Raw genomic sequence first — 25,606 nt, 5'->3', positions numbered from 1 at the left:
ATTTGGAACGTCTGCTCTGTAGATGAGAATGATTAAAATGTGAAAACTGTACCGAAGTTTCACTCACGTATAAGTACGTCCCGAAGAAATATAATCCGTGACGACCATATATACCTCGTTGCATCGTACCGCACCGCGCACCTTGGCAAGCGACATTCATTTATTTCGGACGCCGACTTTAAATCCATCGGAACAATTAACCGGCACGGTACCGGTGCACGCCTGCACGCATATCGCGTAGGCGTCACGTTCAAAACACCACGAACAATCTTCCTGTATCGTGTGCTTGGCGCGCGGCAGATAAGAGAAAAGGCAAAAATTGCTGCGTCGCGGCAATAAAAATAAGGCGAAGCTGTATACGCGGACGGTGTAAGCACATTGCGCGTTGAAATAACGACCGCCGTATAAAGGCCTAAGGTTTACATTTCGAACGTGTTCCGGACAGCTTAAAGCATGATATTAAAAAATCGAACTTATCGATTTTTTTTAATGGTGAGGAAAAGGAGATAGGAACGCTGTTTTTCTCTTTTATTCTTGCAGCGTTTCTTGGTCAATGTATGAAATTAGATACGAAGAGCTAAAGGTTTTTATTAAGCTGACCTGGTAAAAACGTGTCAAAAGAATGTGTACGACCCAGTCGCGCCTAAAATTGGAATCTCGATGCGAGATTGTGATCGTGAAGCTCACGTTACTTTTTTAATACTTCCAATTTTCTACGTTTAATAGGGTCGTCAATAAACAGCAGCGAAAAACGAACTTACGACGGGTAGACGGTGAGGATTAAACGCGAATATAAAAATGTTCTAAACGAACGATTAAGATTCTCCATTAAGACCGCGTTTTCGATCTTTATTCGGGCTATTAAATATCTTGAAGAATTCCAGGTACACACCCATATTCTCTTTCAACGGAAACTTGGGATTCACCGATCTTAGACGGATAAGAGATTTTGTAACGCGGTATCGAACGATAAGACGAATGGAAATTAGGTGCATTACCGGGTATATTTGAGCCGCTGAACGAATGGTATTCAACGTATCGTCTTTGACAAGAAGCATGCATCACTTTCACAAGGACTGCGAGCGGTACGCGGGTGATGAATCGTGGCACGATGTTCGTTCATTTTTCACGTCCATAGAGTACTGTACCCAGGTCGGCGGTGCCGTACGGGTTTCGTTTGGCTTTTAATGTCTCCCAGAGAAAAATATATCCGCGAGCAATGCGTATTACGAACGTTAAGCCGTCTCCACCCTTTAGCGGAATTTATTATTCCGTAGGTATTCACGGTTGTTGAGTATCCCACTGGTTGGCCGTGATATATAGCCGACAAACGTTCATTTGTGACGAAAAATATTTTTATTAATTGCCTCGCCGACGCACAGCCCGAGTAACGTCAATATTTATAGCACGTTTTTTAAGCACGCACCACGTACAACGGATACAAATAATATTTAACGTTGTATTACTCAAACTTCATTGACGGTCGTGTAATTTTAGCATTCGAAACGTCGTCGATACTCGACCGCGTGAATAATTAAATTCGGCGATGTTTCCGCACGATTCCGATAGCTTCGACAAGTAAACGCGTAGGACAATAGAGCTATGAACATTGTATTTGACCTTCGATGATATTATGCGGTGTTATTTGTACGACAACGAAATTGTGTTGAATCGCATCGGAATATCGAGGAAGGTCACGACGAACGATAACCGTACTAAGTGTCGAGTAATGCGCGTCACGATGCAAATGCGTTTCAACGTTTAAACCGTAAACGTATCTCGGCAACGTAAACGAACAAACGGTAGAAACACGAATTGAATTCCAAAAGGATTCGCGAGAGGTTAGTATGCATACATAATGCTATGCATCACGGGGCGAATATTATTGATGCGTCTCGCGAATGCAACCGCGTGATGCACGCCCGAGCGATGGCCTCTATTAAATTCGGCTCGACGCTAAATATGCTGATTCGTCGCTGCAGGTGGCTGTGGTAGTGGTTAATGGCGATGCCGTTCGTAGAGGAGAAGGTGACCAAGGGGCCGACGACCGATTTTCACGGGACAACCGATAGGGACACACGTGCTCGAGGAACCCGTTCCTTCGAGGGGAATTTTTTTCTCGCCAGGACTCGGTGGACGCGATCGCCGATTCGTCGCACTTGTGAAAAGAACGCGCATATTTATCGTCGTCGTTAATAACGCACCGCAAGGGGAAATGACGGCAAGAATTTCTTTCAACCACCGCGGCGACATCGATTCGTTTTTCGATTCGTATCTTCTGTCGCGCAATTCATTTTTTCCTCGAGGTCTTAAACACCGAGCCTCATTAAGGTCCTATATTATACAGGACGCGACCGCACGCTTTCTAATGCGCCAACGATAATCATCGACGATGAAACGACGATGAAACGACGAGGTTCGCGTTCGTAAAATTGCCGAAACGCATCGACGAGAAGGATCAAACGCGTGCGAACGGAAGCTCCACCGAAGAATAACGTCGCAGGTGCGCGACGAAATTCTTCCGCGTAAATTGACCAGGTCGAGCGGTCATGCACGATTAAATAAATATTCGTAAGAAACTTACTTACTTTGCACTAAAAATTGTTCATTCGAAGGCGTCGAGGTGCAATCGGCGAAATTTATCAAACGACTGTCCGGCATACCGGTTTATCGAGTTTCCCGGCGATGTTAATTTCTCAGTTTTAATTGTCGCCCCCTACTTCCGAAATGAACCATCGAGCTATCTAAACGTTCGAACTTGGGATAAAGGACCACGTTTTAACCTGTCGCAAAATTCAACATATCGAAACCTATAGCTATGTCTTAAAATGTTCGATAATCTATGAAACTGGGTATTCTCTAAGATACGTTAAAAAGGATAAAGTCGCGATCGAAGAAGTCGCTGGAATCGATTTGTAGTTCAGCAGCCACGCAAACGATTTTCAATGATCCACAAATAAATTCTGCCCCTTGCGCTGCCAGCGAAATCGTCATGACGATAAAACGACTACAGATCGAGTGTGTACCCTTTCGCCATTGATTATCCTTTTTTCACGATATATACGTCCAACTGGTTTACGAAGGCAAGCCTGGACTTTTTCCTCGTGTTTTGTCCATCCGGTGCGCCACGGACGATCACGAAGAAGCAAGCAGAGTAAGAAAAAGCAGAGAGGAAGCCGGAGTAGGAGGAACAGAAGGAAGAAGAGGAAGAAAAGGAGGGTTAACGCACTCGCCACACCCTGCTTTAAAGATTGTAAACGATTATTAATGCCCCACCGCGGCTGACCCGTAACCTGGCGGTGCATCTCTCTTTGTATCCTTCTTTCTTCTCTTTGGTTTTGCCTCTACGTCTCCTCTTTCGCCCTCGAAATATCCCAGCAAGAGTAACAAAGCCGAGTGGCATAACCGGGAGAAATCGAACGTATCGAATGCCCGATGCAGCCGCTTATTCGACGCTTTTCTTAATTAGCGAGCCACGTTATGCTATATAATTTGAAAGTTACGCTCTGCTACGCTAACTAATTTGCGTAACACACTGTGACCGTCTGCATTAAGATATTCCCAGCCGATCAGCCGGAAGAATTTAGAGACGAATAATAAAGTTTCAGATAAACCAGTTAAATCGGTAACTCGAGTAACGTATCCGAGTTGAATAAAGCAAGCTGGGAAAAAAGTACACGGGTCGGAAACGCAAATGTTAACGAAACGGAAGAGCGAGAAAAAAGGAAGATAGATAGCTATTCCGGATGAGGAAAAAAATTTGTCGATTGCCAAGAGGTAACGGAGGGTAGTAACTCGAGAAACTTTCCTTGTACGTACCAACAGGATATCGAGCCTGTAGATTTCGATATAAACCAGCTTTTATCGAAATGATTACAGCGATGCCCATTGAATATTACCCTGAACTCGCGATAAAGGAGAATGGCAATAAATTGCAGGAGACGGAAGTTTGTAATACTTTCGGTAGTCCTTATTTATCGATATTTACGAGACAGTTTCAGTTCCTCGAATTCACCATTATCGGATGTTCCGTTTAAGCCGCTCGCTCGATAATCCAATGATCCGTGATATGAAACGATACGACGTGTATAAAGATAACGTTTCGGTACATCGAAGAAGTGTCGATGTTGCATTATGCAAATTGCACGTGACACGTGCTATATATTTCATGGAAGTTGCGGCATCTCGTCACGGCGGAAATTTTGCATAAAATCGCGTTGCTTATAACGGGTCCGCTTGCCAATTCGTAATTGAGCGACCGACAGAAGTACGAGGGAAAAAAAGGGAGAAAGGATAAAAACGAGGAGAAATCATGTGTAAATATGTCACGAAATTTCTGCGTGAAATTTCATGCAACAAATTTGCTCGTGTTGCGGCAGCTCGTTAAAAAAAGGGTACGAAATTTTTTCGAAGCGTTCGGTGTGTCGTGATTGTACAGCCGTGTTATACCGAGGAAAAGCAAGAAACGGCGATAAAACACCGTAACCGTATTAAAATTAGTAGAAATAGATACAATGACTCACCATGAAAACCATGAACCTTGATTGCAGGTTGGCGCTCTCGATGTAAGTCACCGTTTCCAGCCACCGTGCTCGCCTGTGTACGCTGTTCGCTTCCTTTCTCCGTTTCAATCGTTTTCCTGGGGTATTAATTCACTTCACAGCCGAGAAATCGATCGGTCAGTCCACTTCGATAATCACAACTCGATTGCACTCTGTCCAATCTTACGAATATACTCTCGTAAAGAGAACACGCGGTCACCGATAATTTAAAAAAGCAAACCAATGAACGAGCGGAGAAAATTGTGGTGGTAGAAAAAAAGAGTACGATGTGAAAATAATAGCCCGCGATTCGACACTTATTGCTTCTTCGATTATATTATATTTATATATGCGTATATGTACGTGTGTGTATGTATATATAATATATATATGTGTATATTTGTTACGCCTATTAAGCGACGTCTTCTAACAACGATTATATAAAACAGCGTGTGATGTATCGTCTATTAATTTAACTATCTAAGTAACTTATTAATTGGCTATCGGTGGCGACAGATACAGATACTGGCTCTCTACTGGCATCTGATTGGCATACTGGCATGAATACTGGCCCGTTCGGCGTACGTCACCTGCAACATACAAACGTACGTATCTGCATTAGAAATTAGTCTACACGATTGCGGGAAACTTAACCAGTAACGGCAAGGTTTTATCATAATTCTACTCGTTTCTCGTTCCTACTAAATTAAAATCCTGGAACTGAGTAAAAGCAAGTAATTGTTCTACATTCTAAATGTTCTTGTTCGTGCTATTCCATATTCATCTAACGCGAAGACAACGTTTCGTTCTATTTAGATCGTAGTTAACGTTAATTCTCTCTCTTTTACGTAATTGGAACTTTTGCAGATGTAAAAACAACCTAAACCAACCTGATTCGTCTACGGTGTATGAAAATATATTTACCTATGAAATTAATCGGAATGAATCGTCGAAAGAAATTATCATGTTTTACAGTATCGTTACGAAAAACGCAACAGATTGAGCGTAATAACGAGCGAATGCAACGGCATCATGTCGACGGGCACGGTCGACAAGTACCAAGCCAGGCCCATGACGCACCCGGTCTTTATTTAAATCATTCGATCCGTCACGCTATAATCGATTAAAGCTAATAGTCGGGGAAATAGACTTGACCGGTGCACCGAGATGCACAATTTCTAGCTACCGCACCCCTTGCGAACCTCCTGTACCTCGATCGAGCATCCTGCAATTTAATCAACAGCTCAACATTTTTATGCATTAATCGAGTTCCCTGTGTACACATTATTTTAGATCGTTATATCGAGATATTGCAAGAGAATTTCCATTTTATCCAGCCTTTCCTCTCTTCTTCGCTATCGTTAGAGCACCTTGTAATTTCAGGAAATATTCTCCTAACACGATGGTACTTTAAAATAAAAAAAACGTAATTGCAGCAAGTACAGAGGATTCACAAGGTATCTGATATGTAATTTGTAATACGCTATTAGCGTTATGCTATATTCAATACACACTGTTGCTTTCATCCTTGGTACTTTGTACGTTTTCCTAATTGTTTCGGACAACGAGTCGTTAAGTAAGATAGGAAAATGAAATTTCATAGGTTTGGCTCGCGGCTGTGGCCACAAAGAAACTATCTACGTTAACGGTGAATTCCAGATCCGGCACGCATAATGTAGTACAAACATTTTGTATACAGCGTGTGTAAAAATCGCATTGGAATTCGCACTTTCGTTAGTGCACTTTCACAGCGGCTTCGTAACGGTAGCCCTTGCACTCCTACGGGTATTGTACGCTTCTCTGCAATCGAGTAATATGCAAAACACGTCGTGTCGGCAACTCGAAGTAATTGTCAAGCACAAAAGCATCGATGGCTAGCGATATACGTATTAAAAATGTAGAAAATCAAACGTAGGATAAAGGAGAAAGACTACAAAACTAACGGAAATCTATAACACATATACGAATACTTCCTGCTGCGTAAATTTCTGTACGAGTCTCGTTGAATTCTACACGTGTCATTAAAGTTCTAATGAAGCGTAGGTAATAAAAGCTCCAACGTGATCGTTCCGTAAGAAAGTTCTATGACTGTGCTTGACCCCGAGCTACGCGTTAGCCTAACGTCAATGAACTACGAGTCTAGAAGAAATTATGAACATTATAGTTATGCAATAACATCTGCTTAAGTAACTGAAAGCTGTTGCATACGATCCGTTACAAATTGCGTTTTTCCATGAAATCGTGTTCTTTACATTATCTTACCTCCTTACGTCCAAGTATTGCATCGTATCGTCTCTTTAATATTACTTATTGTTCCACACGTGTCAGGTTTGTAACGCGACAGAATTTATTTTTCATGGAATATTATTTATCCTTTCCTCGATATCGTTGCATCGTATAGCGTAACCGTATAAGATGAAACAAACGTGCACCGAGATCAGGCAAAGATTATTGTCGATCCATCTATCGATTCAACGATCGATCGGCGTCAGTTCGTCTTATCGCGAGACAAACATCCTGACGATGTGTTACCGATAAAATTACTATGATGCGTAATCAGTTTATCAATCTCGATCTTAAATCATCGTAGCCTCCGTCTGTTTTCGTCAAAATACGGAACTTTGCAAGCCGGTTACGTGGTCCGCGCGTTCACAGTTTCCACTTTAAGAACATAGTTGCACCGCCGTGGCACTCCGCTCTTAATTGAAAGGTTACGAAACTTCGCGTTTAGCGAATAAACGCGCGCTGCCCGACTCGAGCAGAACCTTCAGTACGGAATATACCAGATCATCTATTATATCTCTTTCTGTAGATACGACTATGCATAATCGTGGCTGAGCATGAAAACTTAGATACATCAAACGACGCATAAAAGTCATTTACATAATTTTGCGTTATATAACGTGGCATCTTTGTTCCAGACGTTGAATCATACGCGAGAATTAAGTTTAACGCCTTCGACATCGAGCATCGCGCACTCGCCTTTACTCTTACGTATGCCTCAGCGATTTAAGTTTCGCGGAACATCGAGATAGATCGACTAGGAACTACACACGCGAACCGGTGAATAGCTTATTTCCGTGTATCGGCGTACCTGCGAACCTACACCTATGTGCTTCAGTCTGGCTATATACGCGCCTCTATAAGTTTATGAATGGAACAGCACGCGTGCGCGACGACTGGAACAGTTCAAGCCGGCAGCGAAAGTGACCTGCTCTAACTTGTACCTGCTCCAACGCACGACGTGTATACACTAGCGTGTACATGCACACGCTAGAGGCGTAAGAACTGCCTCGGATAATTACAGCGAGCAGCTAACCACTCGGTGGACGCGAGAGTGTACCGCTGCCGCAAGTGTGAAACGCACTGCGGGTCGCGGGCCGCAGGGTGCCACGAATGCTAGTCGCACAATTTCTGCCAGTTAAACGACTAAATTGCAAAATATTACATATGAACATTTTTGTCTATAGAACGAATACAGTTTGATTGTTTCAGTTTGATTCAATCGGATTCAGTATCGACAAGCTTACGATTCAACGATCGTTGTCGTTGGTATATATCTGCTTTCTGCTTAATAAGTGTCACGGAATCCGTCGGTTCCGTAGAATGCCATGAAGAAACTGGCTAAGTAAGTCGTTACGGCATCTATAAAATTTTAAGCGATCGCGACTATTTAGGCGCGATAATAATCATTGACATCGTTCCCGATAATGAGTAGAAAGTTACGAGGTTTAGTATTAATAAAGAATCAAGGGGATAAACACGAGAACGAAGAGATATGACTTTCTCGTGGGCGGTGCCAAGATCGGGCTTCGATAACGTTGGTTAAAATTAAATAAAATGCATCGTTGTCCGTAATACAGAAATTCGTAGCGAGGTCTCCTACGAGACGGGAGAACCGTGTTACAATAGCTCAAGGGAAACTTGTCCTCGAGTCGAAAAAAGACTCGCATTCCTTAGATTTCACCGATCAGAAGCAACGCGGATTTTCACAATCGGCGGCAACGTTCGACTCGCTGATTCGGCACAATTATTTCAACGACGCACACAGAGGCTCTGTTATGGCACATTGTAAAGTTTAGCAGCTGGTTTGACGCACAGCTATAAAGATACACGGTTACGTTTCTTTTTTCCTTGCCCAGCCTCTCGTATACTGCTATGTCGAAATAGATATCTGCATGAAACTCGGCCAGTTGTACTACCGGTGCAAATAATTGTGTTATACCAGGACATGTAAGATAATGATCGGTACAGATCAGTCGTATCCGCGTGTGAACCAAAGCACATGTACCATTACCAAGACATTACCTTATCTGGCCTTCTCTCTTTTCGCCTTGAAGACTACCATAGCCCGTACAAGCATTCGAAACAAACGCTAGATCGAAAGAGAGAAAGATACGAAGGAAGTAGCAGCGATAGTAATTGCACATGATGTCTGTAATTTACATAAAAACACCGAATCGTATGAAACGACAGGCAATCCCTAACGTGTCACGCTTCGTAATATAAAATTCGTGACAGACTGCGTTATCGTATGAATGCCAGATAACAAAGTGAAAATACCTCATTCAAACGACTCCGATTGCTAAATCAGAATCGTCTAAAATCAGAAGTGGAAATTCTATGACTAACGAAACGAAAACATATCGAACGTGTTTACAGATCACGTTCTCGACCATTAATCAAAATCACTCCCGCCACTTATGCCTTTGGTATTTGTCGTTTCTTCGAATACAAAGTTGATCCACTCGCTCGGTGATATTTTAAATTCGATCGATTGATCTTTGGCGGCCACGGCACGGTCGAGTCCCGTTCCACCTAATGAATCCGTCAACGTCGTTAATTTACCGATTACCAATCCGATAACAATATTTTTTCTTGGTTCTTTCAGTGATTAACCTTATCAGTAGGTGGTACCAGTTCCTTTCGCTTATCGTGAATCGATGCTGTTTAATTAAATTAATTGCGAGCCACGAATAAGCTTCAATGGCTCATCATTGAGAAATGATAAAAAGAATATACTTAGAAAGTATAACAGTGACTCTATATAAAGGAAGCCAATTATATTAACACATTATGTTTGGCATGATACGTGCAATTAAGGTGTACAAAAAAGAAAGCTCTGCCGAGAACCATTTGACTGTGCTGAAATTACAACCATCGTGTTCCGACCTATTTAAGTCTTGAAATAATTACATACATCGTTTCCACGTAAAGCGAACAGCTTGTCATCTGCCGTGCTTCTCTCTCAATTTCTTCTCGGGTTACATTAATATTACATCCGCGAAACGTCTACTTTACATGATACCGCCATAATAATGTTAGAACGGTCTAACGTTGACGGTGCACACCGGGCATTAATAACCTCCGTTCGTGGCTCGCACGGTGCTGTACATTGACGTTAATTTGAAATCTGTTCAACCGAGATCTTATCGATTTATTTCGAAAGCGAATCGTGTTTTAGCATACGGTGCATACCTGGTGACACTTTGCCGTATGTATGTGACACGTGTGTACCGCGATGCACGCTTGCATTTATATTTCCATTTGTATAGATTCGCATGGATTTAATACGAATCCAGTGAGCCGATGCTTTTCATGGTACATCGCACCGTTCCACTATTCACGACATGATGCACGAGTAGGCCTAGTTATTTTACATTTGCTGTATATATCGTTGTAAGTCAAACATACATAACGCTATTTTGTTTTCCGTTTAAAAAAAAAGGAAGTAGTTTTTAATAGGTATCTATACATTGAAAAACCATATCACGTGTAACCGAACATACACTTTCACAAAACACGTTCGTTCCATTACGTTACAATGCTTATCGAATGCCCAATACACGCGTGTGAACCACGAACGCATTAGCTGGTCGCAAGTACGGTTTCTAATACGCATCGTATAATAACGCGTTAATCGGAATGCAACAAGCTCTGAATGCCATGTCGTGCATATAGATCTACCCATATCTGCAATACATATATATGCATATACCCACATCGGTTCGCCGGAACGTACCACAAAAGAAATTCCTATTCTATCATACATTAATGTACATCACGTACATGTACTTCATACCTTTCCCTAGTATCAGATTTTATCGGCTGGCACGAGACAATGAAAATTAACGAACCAACCCTGAACCCTCATCCTGAATTACAAAATATGTATCGAGTCGGTTTCCTTCCGTAAATTCTACCTTATGTAAAATATACGCGATACTGTGAGTAAAATCATCGTATCCTAAAAATCGATTCAACGGAGCAATTCGGATTCAACGAGCGAAACTACCATTGAAATTGATAGGTGAGGAAAATAAAGAAGGAATATCGACTTATGCGCATAATTAACTTGGTATGGTATTAGAAAGCACGTTTTCCTTTTAAAAATCCTCTCGGCGGAGAATCGGAGAACTAATTTCTCCTGATAGGGTGAAAGGAACGTGCGGCAAATGGTCAGTTTTCTTAAGATGAACGAATTCGTAATCGCCTATTGTTAGGTCAAAAGCAACGTCTCATTAGACGTAATCCAAGACTCTTTAAATACAAGCCCCGAGCTCGCGGTACGACGTTAGAGTATCAATTATGACGGGACGTACATCAATTGAGACGAAGCGTTCCAGTCGTTTTTATCGAGTTTCTCATTATCGACAGCTACTCGCTTCCATACTCTCTTCAGCTTGAACCGACGGCTAGAGTTTGTAAGTGTTCATTTAATTTTATCGCCAACCTATTGGCGTTTTTACTGCTACCAAGACTGGTGCGCGATCTGCTGGTTGTGTAGCATAAAACGTTCCGGCAAACTTAAGCTGAAGTTTCAAGTAATTTAGAAGTCTTCTACCGATAATTGCATGCGCGATTATGAATTGAACTAACGAGACGTCGCGTCGACCTGAGCAAATAATTATTCGTAGTTTTTCTACGAGAGACGCGTATTAAATGATTAAAATAAATATCAACGTAACGCATACCAGACATCCTTAAACGTTAATTGTGTCACTGTGTACAAACAGTTTCTTTCGCTCGCTTTCCACATCAACGGTAATCATCGTATCTTCCATGCACGTTTCTATACATCAGTGTACTCGTGCTTCGTATCGTCGTTGTTCGCTCCGAAACCCCCGACTTATCGCATTATCTCGTAATCCTCCTCGGCAGAAAGCCCAACGAAACGATAATGAAACAACGGACCGGTAAAACTAGCAGAAACTACCACGAGAGAAGCAATAACAACGACGCCTCGCGTCTTTTACTGCCTCGTACTAAAACTGACATTCGCACGCATTTGCCAGCAGTAATGAGGGACGTAGTTGGAACTATAATACGATGACGTGTAAATAGCAGTCAGTGTTACAATGCCCGCTACAACGATTCGAACCAGTTTTATCTGTTCCAGCAGAAATAGAAAAGTGCTCGGCCTAAACTGCGGGCCGCAAAACGTAATTCGATGTATTATCGGGAGTTACTGCGAATAATTTTAGTACGTAATATCTCCTATTTGTAGTAGATACAAGATACGTGTAGATAAGCAATTTCATTAGTGAACAAAAGAACTAGGTCTATATTGCGAGGAACAACAGATGCATCTGATACAGGAATTAGTCATTACAATCAATCATCGAAGCCTTTGTTAAATAAATGACATTGTACCTGTTGAGTGCACCACGTGTGATAGACGATTTGCTAAGTAACGTGAAATAGGTATGAAGGAACTGAAAAACAAGGAATAAAAACCTATTACTCTATAAATAACCTTCTACAAACGCCATCGGCTGCTTATTAATTCCATTATGAGAAGTCGTAATTCCGAATATGTTAACGATACAGCGATAATTTTTCAACGAGTTTCGCTCGAGAATATTGCTGCTAAATTTACATTTGCTTTTAAAGCAATTTACCGAAGAATGAATTAAAGAAAATTCAACAGAAGAATTAATATTATTCGTTAATATTATTTCAGACGATGAAGTTTGAAAAAGGACTTAATGCAAAATTAATTAAATGCACTGTAGAATATTTCACAATTATCCTCGATATTGCATAAATCGCGAGGCAAGCTTACCGGCTATGCTGGTAAACTAATTAAACACGAAGACAAAGCTCTAACAAACTACTGAGAGAAAAACTAATCCGAACCTGTGGAACAATTTTAATATCATCGATGCCGCTCTTTCTTCCCGAAAGGGTGACTAAAGCTATGTGTGGACGTGATATTGAACGGTAGCCGTCAGCGTGCGATCCCATTAGCCTGTATTGTATGCTAATGAGCGGTTGTCGCCTGTGATCCATGCTTATATCGTATTATATCGCCAGCAGCGGTTCTCTATTTTTCAACCTTTGACACAACTCTTTTTTATCTAATCATAAAAGTAAAAAGGACGCATCGATACGTTTAATCATTGCATCGTTGTAGTGTTACATACACTTCGATGCTGTTGAATCGTTTAGAATTTCAAGAGCATTTTCATATTTTTGTCAGCTATTCCCTTGACCAAGATAAATTACGATATACGTAACTTCTTCGACGATTCGAGCAAAGCTTATTTCGTAAGACGCCAGAGATGCATTCAAGCCAATTAGATGGTTAATTAACGTACGCCACTGCGTTCCTCGCATATTCGGGAATTCAACGCTTTTCCAATATGATTAAGGAACGAGTGAGAACTGCTGTTAAATACGCCGTTAAATTATATACGGTTTATCATCTAGATACTTATTGCAATTACAGGTGAAAGAATTTTAATGAACTTTGCTGGCAGCCCTAAGGATCTATGAAAATATTAGGAAATTTCGATTAGTTTTAAACAGAAGACATGTATTACTATCGAATTCTATCATTTAAATTCATGAAATAAGTATCTATCGGAATAGAATTTTTGAAAGAATTATTGTCATTCGCGACGGTATACAAGCGTGTACAATGTTTTCTATTTTAAGTAGCCCTAAAATGCAACTAGTTCTTAATGCCAAGGTAACCACGAATTAATGGGTGCGTAAATTTTTTATGTGCCATTAAAATGATCGTGAAAAGGATCGTACGCACGCGGTTGTTTCGCGCTTGCGTTGGCGTCCAAAGGCACTCGAGTCGAAGCCCGAACACAATGATGTTCTGTGCAAAAGACTGAAACGAGTGCAATTAACGTTACGAGTGCTAGCAGGTCATTATCCGACTGAATCCAGTCTCGTCTCAAAACCGCAAATTACCTGCGCCACTCACACACGCATCACATGCGCACGTAAACACGCGCCCAAGCTTACAAGCTTGTTCGTACATAGTATCGCAATACAAGATGAATTAGATATTAACAATTAAGAACACGAATCTATAACCGTGTATTATTTAGATACGCGCATACGAAGAAATATTCATGAACAAATTAATTATTGCAGAGAAATGGTTCGTGTACGGCTGCCTCTCTCTTCTAATTCACGCAACGTATTAAGACATAAGTATACGTGCCACATAAAGAACATTTTAACGGTGGAATAAAGAGGAATAAATAACAAACTCATTAAAATTCGCAGCATGAGCAACAGACAATGGACAAAACGAACGATTTGCAAGTTTCGCTGTAAATACAGTTTTTGACGCCCGATCAAACGCACAATTAACCAGAGTAAACTAGTGGCAATAACGAACGAACACACAAACAACATGCACCTAATGAAACATCGTGTACGCGAGGACACCGTTATTCGAACACGAGCAACGTTGGATCTAACGTTTCTTTTCAATTAATTCCTATTCGTTAGTCCATGCGCACTGGTGCGAGATAATCATGTCAATAATCATCGGACAAGTTACGTAGCAGCACGTGTTGCCACGATCGCGCGCATTCGTAGACGATTAAAACGTCTCGTCGTACGTCAGAAGTCGAACAAAGTCAAAATCAGGGACGACTAGGCGTTGTCACTTGGCTTGCCGAGCCCAATATTACAAACTGTGTCGGCATAATTATGCTACGCGCTGTCAGGTAGATGAAGCTGATACGAACGTGGGACCATCTAAGCGCCTTTAGAAGCATAAATAATCCTATTAAACGTGTCACTGGCTGTGTCAACAATCTGACAGCCTACAAGTATAAGATAGTCAAAGGAACAGTTAGGTGCGTTCTCTCCTATGCACGTTGATTCTGCGGTCAAAATCAATGTCGGAAAGTCAGGGGCATCGCTGTGCCCGTACCACAAAGATGCGTTTAAAGCGCATCACGCTCAAACATTACGCAACACACCGGTTAGATAGATATTTGTCTACCATAGCGTCAAGTGGAAGACTAACTAAATGCCACGCTATTGAACAGAGTATATACATATATGTATATAAATCGTTTGGAAAATATTTCCTCTAGTCTACTCTTATTCTATCGTTCGGTTCTAAAAATTGGATTCATCGAACTGTGTTCGATCCAATTTTTTTTTTTTATTTAAAACTGGAATACGTTGCTCGATCGATCAGATTATCCAGGTTACTCAAAAATGTTTCTTTCGTATCAAATGCCAGAGTTTACGTGTTTTAACGCCAAATAATTAAATGGACATTGACATAAATGGTGTTGGAACGGTGTACTATGCATTGAAAATGCCGCATCAACATTAACGGAGGTTAAAAAACATACAATTACAGTTAACAGTTATCCTATAGACACGCAGGTGTTTATTCATTTAGATTCCGCAAGCTACTTCACCTCTCTCAACGTGTAGCTAAATATAAGTATACAAAACGTAAGCGGTTTCAAGTGTTGTCGAGATGTCTGTAAACTTAAAGAGGAAAAGCGAGTTTCATTTCCGAAACCATAAAATAAGGAAAACATGCTGAACGACTTTATAATCTTTTATCACGTATTTGTATTCGATAAAAAGGTTTCATACGTAAATCTATAGAAATAGCATTAGAAATTTCGCAAGTTAACTTATAAATTCAAATCTATAAATTATTAAACGATACAGTCACGATATATTTCAAGAAATGAAATTCTTTGGTTCGTTCAGCTCGCAGATCGAACACGATTAACAGTACCTTTTCCAGAGGTTATAACTTCCTAGATACGGTTCGATGAAGTTTTGTCACAAGCTTCCATGGCGAGACTCTCGTAAACCTGACAATTATACCAACTCGTACCGTGGACCATGAGTCGCAAATGAAATAACCGCGAGCGGACTAATAACCGTCCTCTCTATCTCTTTGTCTCTAACTTCGTACCATCGTGTTCCTTCTAATGCTTGTGCGACTGTGACAAAACGTTATTCGTTGGATGTACAACGTCAGTGAACCAAATTAGTAACGTACAACCGCAAATTAAGATGCGCCTGGTCGTTTCTCCTGTCTATATTTGGAATATTGTACCGTCTATCTATACAAAGTCATATCTCGGACCACCTCCGCGATACCATCAATTTCCAGTTGCAACGACGCTCTTGTCTCGGAAATTTACACTTTATGAATATTTTCACTTTTAACCGGTATATTTTAATTAAATCTTATCTGATACAGCGAGGGGAATGTATCCAATTAAGAACTTAATTCTGGAATGAATAATAATTTTATGCGATCAAAGTGAAGTAATACTGATTCGATCTCAGTCATTGAACAAAATGTATTCGTTTGAGTTAATGGCTATAGAATATGGAAACGATGGACATAATTTGCCAATCATGTTTGTCAGGTAAATAATCGAATTAAAATTCCGTTTGTTGTGGTCACTCTGGGGTGCTAAAAGCCTCAGTCACCGTTCCAGTTTATTGCACTTCGAGGCGGTAGGTCCCAAGAGGAGTATGTGACAAAACAGAGAATCCTCTTTAGGTTGTGCACTCTCAAGAATCGCATAAATTTCAGAACTAGTTTGTGAGAATTTAGTTGGCTAGTAGCCACGAAGGTAAACGCATCTACGACGGTTTTACAAGAACGAGTACCTGCTTACACCTGGCTTTGTAGGATCAGGTGCAAGATCGATATTCTTTCAGTTTGTTTCTTTTCCTAGTCACATTTTAACATTCACGTTCGCTCTTTCAAATCTACGAGTACGATTATTAGACCCAGCGAGATTTTAATGTATTTCAAAACGATTCAACTTTTCTTATTAGAAGTTCTGTAGAAGATGACAAGCTGGACCATTAATCGACTTTGTCAATTTTATCTCATATTGCTAATTAAAAGTTTAAATAACGATTGGCTTCAAAGGGCGTGTTCTTTTTCCTTTTCCTTGAAAAAGCAGATAAAATGTACAATGGTATATTAATAAAAACCAAGAACAACGGTACGTATCGTGTGTATATCATCGATTATTGCCAAGAGCTTATCAATGAGTGTGTACCTCTATTATGTGGTGCATATTGCATTGTGGCCAGCAACTTGTCTCGTACAATATTATTTGTAAACATTTACTACACTAATATATATTCTTCTTTCGATTCCTATTCTGTGCTCATTTCAAATAAAAATAGTCGGAAAAATATATTTAAAAAATGAATAAGGAATCAAATTATTATATCATTACGTATTACCAATGTTTTAGAAAATAATAAACAATTATAATCAAGATATACGACGTATTACGAGAATATCCTCTAAGATTCATAGATCCACCGGGACTTTCAACATGAAATATTTTTAATCGCACATATGTACACGATGTAGACATTAATATTTATGATATATAATCAGCGAACAGTTTTAATTAAGCAGTTTATTCTAAAATTTGTGATGGTGATCACAACTCGAAAAACTTAAGAAATAACTACGCCAGAAATACAACACAGCCTGCATTCCTGTGTGACAGAGCGGTAGAGGACAGACGCAGACAGGAGGTAAAGATCGATAGAGGTTCGTCGACTCGACAACTGACTAGAGTCTATATACTGCTCGACGTTACTTATGCTTATAGTCATAAAAATTATAATTACGTTACATGCCACAATAATTGTTTGTTCAAATGTAATTGTCTATTCAATTATAAAATTGCATATCCTATTTATTTCCACTTAAACGAAATATATAAAAAATAATGTTGCCTCGAATGAAAGAAGACAAAAAATGGCGGGAAAGAACTGATACGAAGGAAATATGTTAGGTTGGTAGCCATGAAATATTGTTCATCCGAAATTTTAACGAACCAATAACCATCAATTAAATTTTGACCTACCCTTGATTATCAACCAAATTGAAAAACAAAACGCTCGCTCAATCGTGTGAAAATTATTTCGAACAAATGTCTTAAAAGAGATACAATGTATGGTTAAAGTTTACTTCAATGTACAACATTTCGTATGCACCAATTTAATATGTACTTTGATTTTTAAAACTCAACATGTTTATCGGTGTAACAAAAACAATGTTTTTTCTGCCTTTTTACTTTACGATAAATATATATGTTTTTTACTCACCAAGCTTTCTATCAAGATGATATCAGGAACCGATCTTCTCACACTTGACTTAATCCAAGTAATGGCGTTGCTGACATTGGCTATCACAGAGTTTCCGCATGAACGAGAAATTACTTCGAATTGTCATTGTTGCAATTGGCGTGTAAAGATACAGTTGCAGGCACAGCACGAAATAAAACGAAAAATCACTTTTGACGAAAGTTCGATAAAAAAAGAATTCAGTCACTTCACATATTCACACGGAGTCTGGTTCATGCAGTCAAGTGATTCGTCACAGGTACAAACGATTGTCAAAAATTTGTGTCCGTACAAAAAAGCTTTCACATTCTGCGATATCCCATTACCAAGCGAGCCTGAATGTTGTTTTAATGAAAATTATCATTCACCACAACCGTTACTTCCAATTCCGACGCGTTTTGTTCTTCATTTCGTACGTACGAAGACTGTGTGGCCATCGTTCACTGCAGTCTAGCGACACCTGACACCAAACAATATCGATATATCGATATTTTTTCCAAACTGCACTACAACACCATCTTCTGATCGATCGATTTGAAATGATTATGTTTCATTTTTGCGAATACTGTGATACATCGATTTAATTCAAGTGATTGAATTTTGTTTCATTTACAAATTAATCGATTACGAGAAGTGGCAAGGGCGTTCTTCGTAATTCCCCGATATATCTACTTGAATGAGTGATCGTTTTTCAGTTTAAGTTTGTTTTGTTGATTTTGTAGCGTGTCATTGATGATCGCACGGTTAGTCACGTACATAAGGTCACCTGACAACGCTATTGAAAACATAACGCACGGTAAATTGGAGAGACGACGTGTGTTTATTATTATTATGTATCGAACATAGTTTCGATTATCGGGCACGGTTAGAAATATGCAGAGACCATCACCAAGCTTGTCTCTTACGTTCTATAAACTTTTGTTCGAATGTAATTTGAAAACGTTCGACAACAAAAATGGTTCGATATTTCAATCGGGATACTTTACAACGCTTAATTAAACAAACCATGATATCTAATACTGGAATCCACTGTCGCTGGACATATCTCCATTGAATTTCGCTTCTGGACGGTTGAATTTAAAATGCGTGACGTGAATCATGGCAAGGTCTCGATAGTCGTATGCAATGGTGTATCTCGAAATGCTTTGGTTTTCCTTGTCACAAGCACACAAATGAATTACTCGAACAACGTACTTAGTTCGGCTTTGGCTACTTCAAATCATATTTGAGCCAACGTCTGATAGTTTACTTGGCTAATTAGATTGACAGTACGGATACAATGTAACAGTGCATCCTTCTAACCGCAAAAACAGCGAATAAGAGGATGATCCGACCGTTATGTACGATCTATTCAAGTTTGTCTAGTTGTATCGAGAATTTTCCTGGAACTATGCGTTGCCACAATGGGAGATGGGATGTTGACGAAATAGTTGGTTGATCACTAAATCACGGCGCGAAAGGCAAGCGAGTTGCACGAACGCATGAAACGAGTGGACGGAGCCGCTGCTGGCCGACTGCCGACGGTCGAACACGCTCGGATCCCAACGATCAGCTGATCGGCACGCGCGCTACTATGGTAACCAACGTCAGCGGGCTCCGGTAGGGTTGCACGCGCACACACGACTTTTGGAGGGCGCCCCGTACGCCAGTCGCGCGAACCTGATAATATAGTAAATACGTGCGTCGTTGGAGCTGGTGCGTGCGTGCGTGCGCACACACGTGGTGTTAAAACGTGTACGTACGCGATGTCCGTCGATGACAAAACACGAAACGACCACGATGAAAATCGACGACCAGAGACAAAGATCAAAGGGGAAAATCTACCTTTCGCCTTCTCCGTTTCTTTATTTCCTTTTTGTTGTCTCTCGCTCGTTCGTTTGTTTTTTTTTTTTTTCTTATTCCGCGATCGAAGCGCGGCACACAAAGTCACAAACGAACTTGAAGACTCCGACTGTGTGCAATCGCAATAGATGGTTTAGTTTAGAGTACTGTGTGATTCGTCACAAGAGATCGACAACGGTGACCGACGGTATCTCTGACAGAAAGGAAAATCACGAGGTAATCGTGGCGCGAGCGGCAACGTACGCCATCCGCTCGTGTCGGCAGTCGGGCGTGCACTGCCTTCCTGAGTCGCCGGTTGGTTCTCGATCCTCGACTCTGTTCGCTTGAACCGCTTGCCTGCTCGCGCGGCCTCCATCCCCGTATCGCACTACACTCTGACGCTCGATGTACGATGGTGGCGCACAACTTACCCGCTTCTTTTCCTCATCTGCCCTTCAATCCATTTCTGTTATGTATTATGTATTTATATAGTATTTCTCCAGTCTTGGTTATACCAAGCTTTTATAATACTTTTAATATCATGATTAATATCGAATACAAGCATATTACAGCATAACAAATTTATTATTCATATTAAATGAGTTATATAAATCTTGATACACAGCCATAAAAGATACACGAAAAAGATGTGCAAAATCTCCCTCCCAGCTCTCTATATTTTATTCCTATTGATTCATTTTAATTTATAGTTAGAACAAGTCTATAAAAATTGTAAAACCTAAGCTAATATTTTAAAGTAAAAAATTGTATTGAAATAAGAAGAATATGATAAATACTAGTACATCCAGTATTTAAATAGGGAAAAAAAAACAATTTCAGTAGTGCTCCGTACTTCAATAAATCAATCAATTTGTATACAATGTGCCCAGCATGTAGACGAGATTGTAGTCGCACCTATTAACAACGCGCCTATAAATTGAGAAGGGACTCCTACGCATACATTTCATTTTCATGATTAGAAACTTTTTAGTTTGATACACTCGGTTAAAAATTCTTAGTGAACAAAATCTTAATTTTTAATTTATTTATGAAAATATATTTCTATATGACATTTTAAATTTTTATTTTTTAATATAACCTTATCACTTTTTTTCACCTTATTTCACAATGTAAGAATAACGTAAATGTAAGAATAACGAATTTCACAATGTAATAACGCTTCTGATACCTTGTATTTCTTTTTACTTGTGACATTAATTCATTAAAAATATTCCTATATAAAAAAGTTAATAATTTGAAATAAAGGCTTCACATATTACAAAATGCTTAAAGATTATATAAATTATAATTATTATAGAACATTTTTAATGTTTTGCTTATATATAAATAGTATAAAAATAATATAAATACAATTTGTAAATAACTTGAAACTTCTCTAGCTTTCTATTTTGACCAAATATAGAAATGTCAAAATCAACAGAATTAGTCAATTATGAAACAATCTTAATATTTCTTACAGAATATGAAAACAAATATTTCCTTACTTAACAAATTGGATATTGTAATAAAGATAAGAGAATATATACATTTTATTTTAATAAAGATAATATAGCTTTGTGGCGACATCTATTATCATTATAATGAAATAAGTTCGATAGTGAACAACTGTTTGTAACAGGAATGTACACTTTAATAGGAAATTGTTTTAAATGTAATGTAGATAAAAGAACTACAATATTGCTATCAATAATTATTAGTGTGATAAAGGACAAAAAGACCAAAGAAAACTTATGAATGATATCGCAAACCATAAAAGTAATAGTGATATTGTTAACATGATTGTATTATGCGCTAGACGTAACCTACAATATAAAAATATTTCATGTTATAATGTATAATAACAGTAACTTTAATTTCAATAAACATTGGAAAGAAACGTACTTCTTATATTTGGCTAATGCAACTTCGACTGTGTCCATAGGATCTTTTAATAAATACATACGAACACCTCTTATGTGATAATAGAAATATTCCTTCCAGTCCAAGTATTCTGTATTAAGGCAGAAAATTTGTCGATCAGTAGAATTCATCTTGTTCCAAAGTTTCATAACATTGTCATTTTTAAACTTCCATTCATTTACTGCGAAGTAATGTATCACAGTGCTAAATTTATGTATCTTTTTGTATGCATCTAATAATCTAAAAATATATTAATAAAATATTACTATTAATTTATGTAATTATCAATGTATGTTATCTATACATAGTTTATAATTGGTATATAGGATACATACATAGGTGTCCGACCAGTGAGATAAGCCAGTGTATCAACGATAATTGCTGGTATTATGTGCAATAAGAAAACATAGATATTGTGAAGAAATAAATATCTATTGAGTGTCAGTCTATAAACCCAAATAACTTTTGTACTAGGTACTATTAATCCATAAATTTCATTAAGCTTCATAAATTCACCCCAAGAAATTGGTTTTTGACAAGAAGATACCGAATTATAAACAGGTATTTTTTCCTCATCAGGTAAATTAGAAGATTGGTCTGACTTTATTGCAACTTTTCTATGAAACAAAATAATTATTACCTGTATTGAAATTTATATCTCTTTTTATCTAAATATAATTCTTTATTATTTCATTCTATCAATTCTTTTTTCTTTTTGTTTACGAATAAAATGGTATTACTTAATTTTCATACTACTTAATAGCAAAATTAATAAAAAATGACAAAATACTACCTATTGGCAACATCCCAAGCAGAGGAAATAATGTTGGAAATAACATAATCAGCTGGTATGATATCTGCTATATTTTCTTCTTTACAATGCAATGTATGTAACAAACCTATACCACTACCCATAACTACACCTGTGGGTCCATACATATTATTTATCCATGCAGAAATTGGTTCCTTGTAAGTTGCTATAACGATACTGGGGCGTACAATACAAACTGGTAGATCATCACCGTACTTTAATACCACATTTTCTCCTAGTGCCTTAGTAAATACATATGTATTTGGCCATTTATCAAGCAACCTATTACACAGAATATTTGCAGTTGATTATAATCATTCTTATTCAGAAAATTAGAATTTAGAGTTTTAAAGCAATACTTACATAGGGGTCATTTGTTCAAGTCTTCCATCATCCAACGTATCCAACAATGTTAAAACTTTATCTGCATCTATAATATCTGTATAGTGTACTTCATCAATATTCTTACGTACACAATTGGAAAATGCAGTTGATACATGCACAAAAGCCTACAGATAGAATTATTTGTAATTATTAATAATTATTTATATCCTTAACAGAGTTGGTCTAAGATATTTCGTATAGAAATTACAATAAGAAATGTTAGATATACCTTAAAATTTGGTAATTTTTTTGCAAATGACAATAAGAATTTTGTGCTTCTGACATTGATATTCACTGCAACCCGAATTTTTTCGTCAAATCGCACAACTGCAGCTGCATGAAAAATAATATTCACATTCATTAAAGTCTTCTTATCTTCTGGCGAAAGTCCATAATCTTCTTTCGCTGCATCGCCTTCTAATATTACTACTTTTTGCAGAAAATTCGGTTGCTCGCATCTTAATTTGTCGTATATCTAATAAAAATATTATACAATCTATTATTAGAATTCATTTAATAAGTTTACTTTATTAAAGAGCTTATTCTACTTACAACTTCTTCGAAACTTTCTTTATATCGTTCCAAAGCAGTTTTCCCCTTTTTCGGTCTCACTATCATATATAATCTTAAAATATCTGGACAGCTTCTACAAATATACTTCGAATAGAATACAATGACTTATTATGCAAAATAATATGACATAATTACATTAGGTCAATGTATTATCAAATAATGTATAGTACATAAAGTATCAATCATAATAAAAGTACCAAAACTCAGCTGTACGTAGAAAAGAATTATTTCATAAACGCCGGAAGTACCTTTGAACCGATTATTCAACAAACGAATTAAGATGTATTAGCAATCAACAATAACACGCCATGCCCAAGAATTACAATTACGAAAAATATCAAAACGTAAATTAACGAAATTTTCAAGGCAAAGCAATATTATTTTTTATATAATCGTATCATCATATTATAATACGTGCTGATGAAATTTTAATTGCAGAAATAAGAGATTATTGATATGTTTTAGGCACAAAAGTACCTCGTAAGATTAAATAATCGCTGTTAATTTATTGTTTGCATTCGTTTGTAATACGTAAAAAATTATTGAAATATAGTGTCGTATCAGTAGAGTACCTGAGCAACTTCTCGATGAGTAGTTTTCCTAAAAAACCCGTACCCCCTGTTACCAAAACATTAGTATGAGAAAAAAATTCAGCTATTTCGCTTTTTTCATTTGACACCGTTGGTTCATCAAAGTTCACCAAGTCGTCTATATATAAATTACTTCCGCTTGAAGACATCTTGATGATCTACCTGTTAAGCCTCGGACAATATACGTAATTTAGTATAACAATTGTTCAGCAAAATTTTATAGGATAAAAAATGATAAAGCAAGGCAATAGGATGAAATGTATCTAGAATATAAGCGTGATTTTTGAACAGCTCAGTTAAACATTATTTGAACTTTATCATGCTTTCTTCTTGAAATCTACATAGTTCATTTCTTCGGTTTTTATATGAATAATTTATAGAATAATCTTCATAGTATGAAATATGGAAACGAATTTAGAACAATATGTAATTACAAGAAACACATTGATTTAAAAAAAAATTGTTAATGCAAAGAAAAGAAAGTAACAGTACTCCTTACCAAATGACGTAGCAGCTTAAGTAATACCTCTGATGTGAATTCGACGACGTTTCAGTTTCGACTGTAAAGTATTCCGACTGTGCCCCAATAGCTTTAAACGGATATATATTTCTTCAAATGTACACCTATTCAGCACATATGAAAGTCGAAACTTGTGTATGCAAATTAAAAACAGGCCATTTAGCTTTAGTAATCTACTGAATTACGATAGTTGGATTGAAGTACTGAGAAAGCAGTACATCATATCGATGTACGGGAAAATAATGTCATGTGTTTTGAAACATTTTCTAAAACATACCTACATTGAATTGGAAACGAATATACATATTCCGATATAATCGACTAAAAAGATCCTCTCAGTAATTTAATATATGTGTCGCTACGAATTTCAAGTAACTGTAGATTAAGCATCATATTTATACATAGTAATAGTATATAGTATAGTCATTGAAGATTTTGCATAACTTCTTTTAGTTTGTAATAAGCCATTTTATTTTACAATAACGTAAATATTTATAGAATTTATGTAATTTTACGTGAAATTTAACACTAAATAATCTTTAAAAGAATCATGAAGAATAATCTGTTATGTAGGACAATGTACAAAATATGTACCTGATGAAGTGTAACAGAATAGGTGTGCTTGAATTTGCTTAAAACAATGAGTTCTATTTTATTTTTAATTTAATTCATTTAGTCAGATAAATTTCGTTTACCTTTCCATAATTTTAATAGAAAATTATTCTGACTTAAAAAATTACATAATCACCACAATTATATAAATATAAATTCATTTCAATTGTAAGTACATCACAGCATTGTTTTAGAAATACCGGATGCACCTTTGAACCATTCAATGATCTAACTTAACATAAATTTATAGCCGAATAACGTCATTTCTAATGCATCAAAAGTTTTACGCTTTTCACTTTGACTTTTAATGAACCATGTACGATATCATCTGAGAATAACGAAAATTCGAAAAATAGATTTTTCGTTAATGAACAGAAAACAGATAACAACAAATTTCCTTTTCATTTTATTTGATAATATTAGGAATTAAATC

General features: G+C 37.8%; 2 protein-coding genes across 3 annotated transcripts in view; both read right to left on the bottom strand.

The window, feature by feature from the left end:
* The window catches only part of LOC138184904 (Krueppel-like factor 6), a 285,854-nt gene extending 265,689 nt beyond the window's left edge, over positions 1-20,165 (bottom strand). Inside the window, exons 1-2 of the mRNA XM_069123347.1 lie at positions 17,925-20,165; positions 4,524-5,131 (exon numbers count right to left, since the gene is read on the bottom strand). Coding sequence (XP_068979448.1) covers positions 4,524-4,535 — 12 coding nt within the window. The 5' untranslated portion in view covers positions 4,536-5,131; positions 17,925-20,165. The remainder of the gene's footprint in view (positions 1-4,523; positions 5,132-17,924) is intronic.
* A 1,130-nt stretch (positions 20,166-21,295) lies between these two features.
* Positions 21,296-24,655, bottom strand: LOC138184872 (fatty acyl-CoA reductase wat). 2 transcript variants are annotated; one of them, XM_069123264.1, is made up of 9 exons: positions 24,541-24,655; positions 24,024-24,212; positions 23,431-23,524; positions 23,108-23,353; positions 22,858-23,003; positions 22,477-22,776; positions 22,019-22,300; positions 21,666-21,923; positions 21,296-21,586 (listed from the first exon to the last, which is right to left on the bottom strand). In XM_069123264.1, exons 2-9 carry the CDS (start codon positions 24,188-24,190, stop codon positions 21,478-21,480), a joined length of 1,602 nt encoding a protein of 533 aa, XP_068979365.1. In that variant the 5' UTR covers positions 24,191-24,212; positions 24,541-24,655; the 3' UTR covers positions 21,296-21,477. The 2 variants fall into 2 exon arrangements, with proteins under 2 accessions (XP_068979365.1, XP_068979366.1); XM_069123265.1 differs by having other exon boundaries at positions 24,024-24,203; positions 24,541-24,637.
* Positions 24,656-25,606: the final 951 nt, after the last annotated feature.

Source organism: Bombus flavifrons, chromosome 11, assembly GCF_040668555.2.
Source record: "Bombus flavifrons isolate JBK064 chromosome 11, iyBomFlav1_principal, whole genome shotgun sequence".
NCBI lineage: Eukaryota > Metazoa > Arthropoda > Insecta > Hymenoptera > Apidae > Bombus > Bombus flavifrons.
This window is presented reverse-complemented; position numbering and strand designations above follow the sequence as displayed.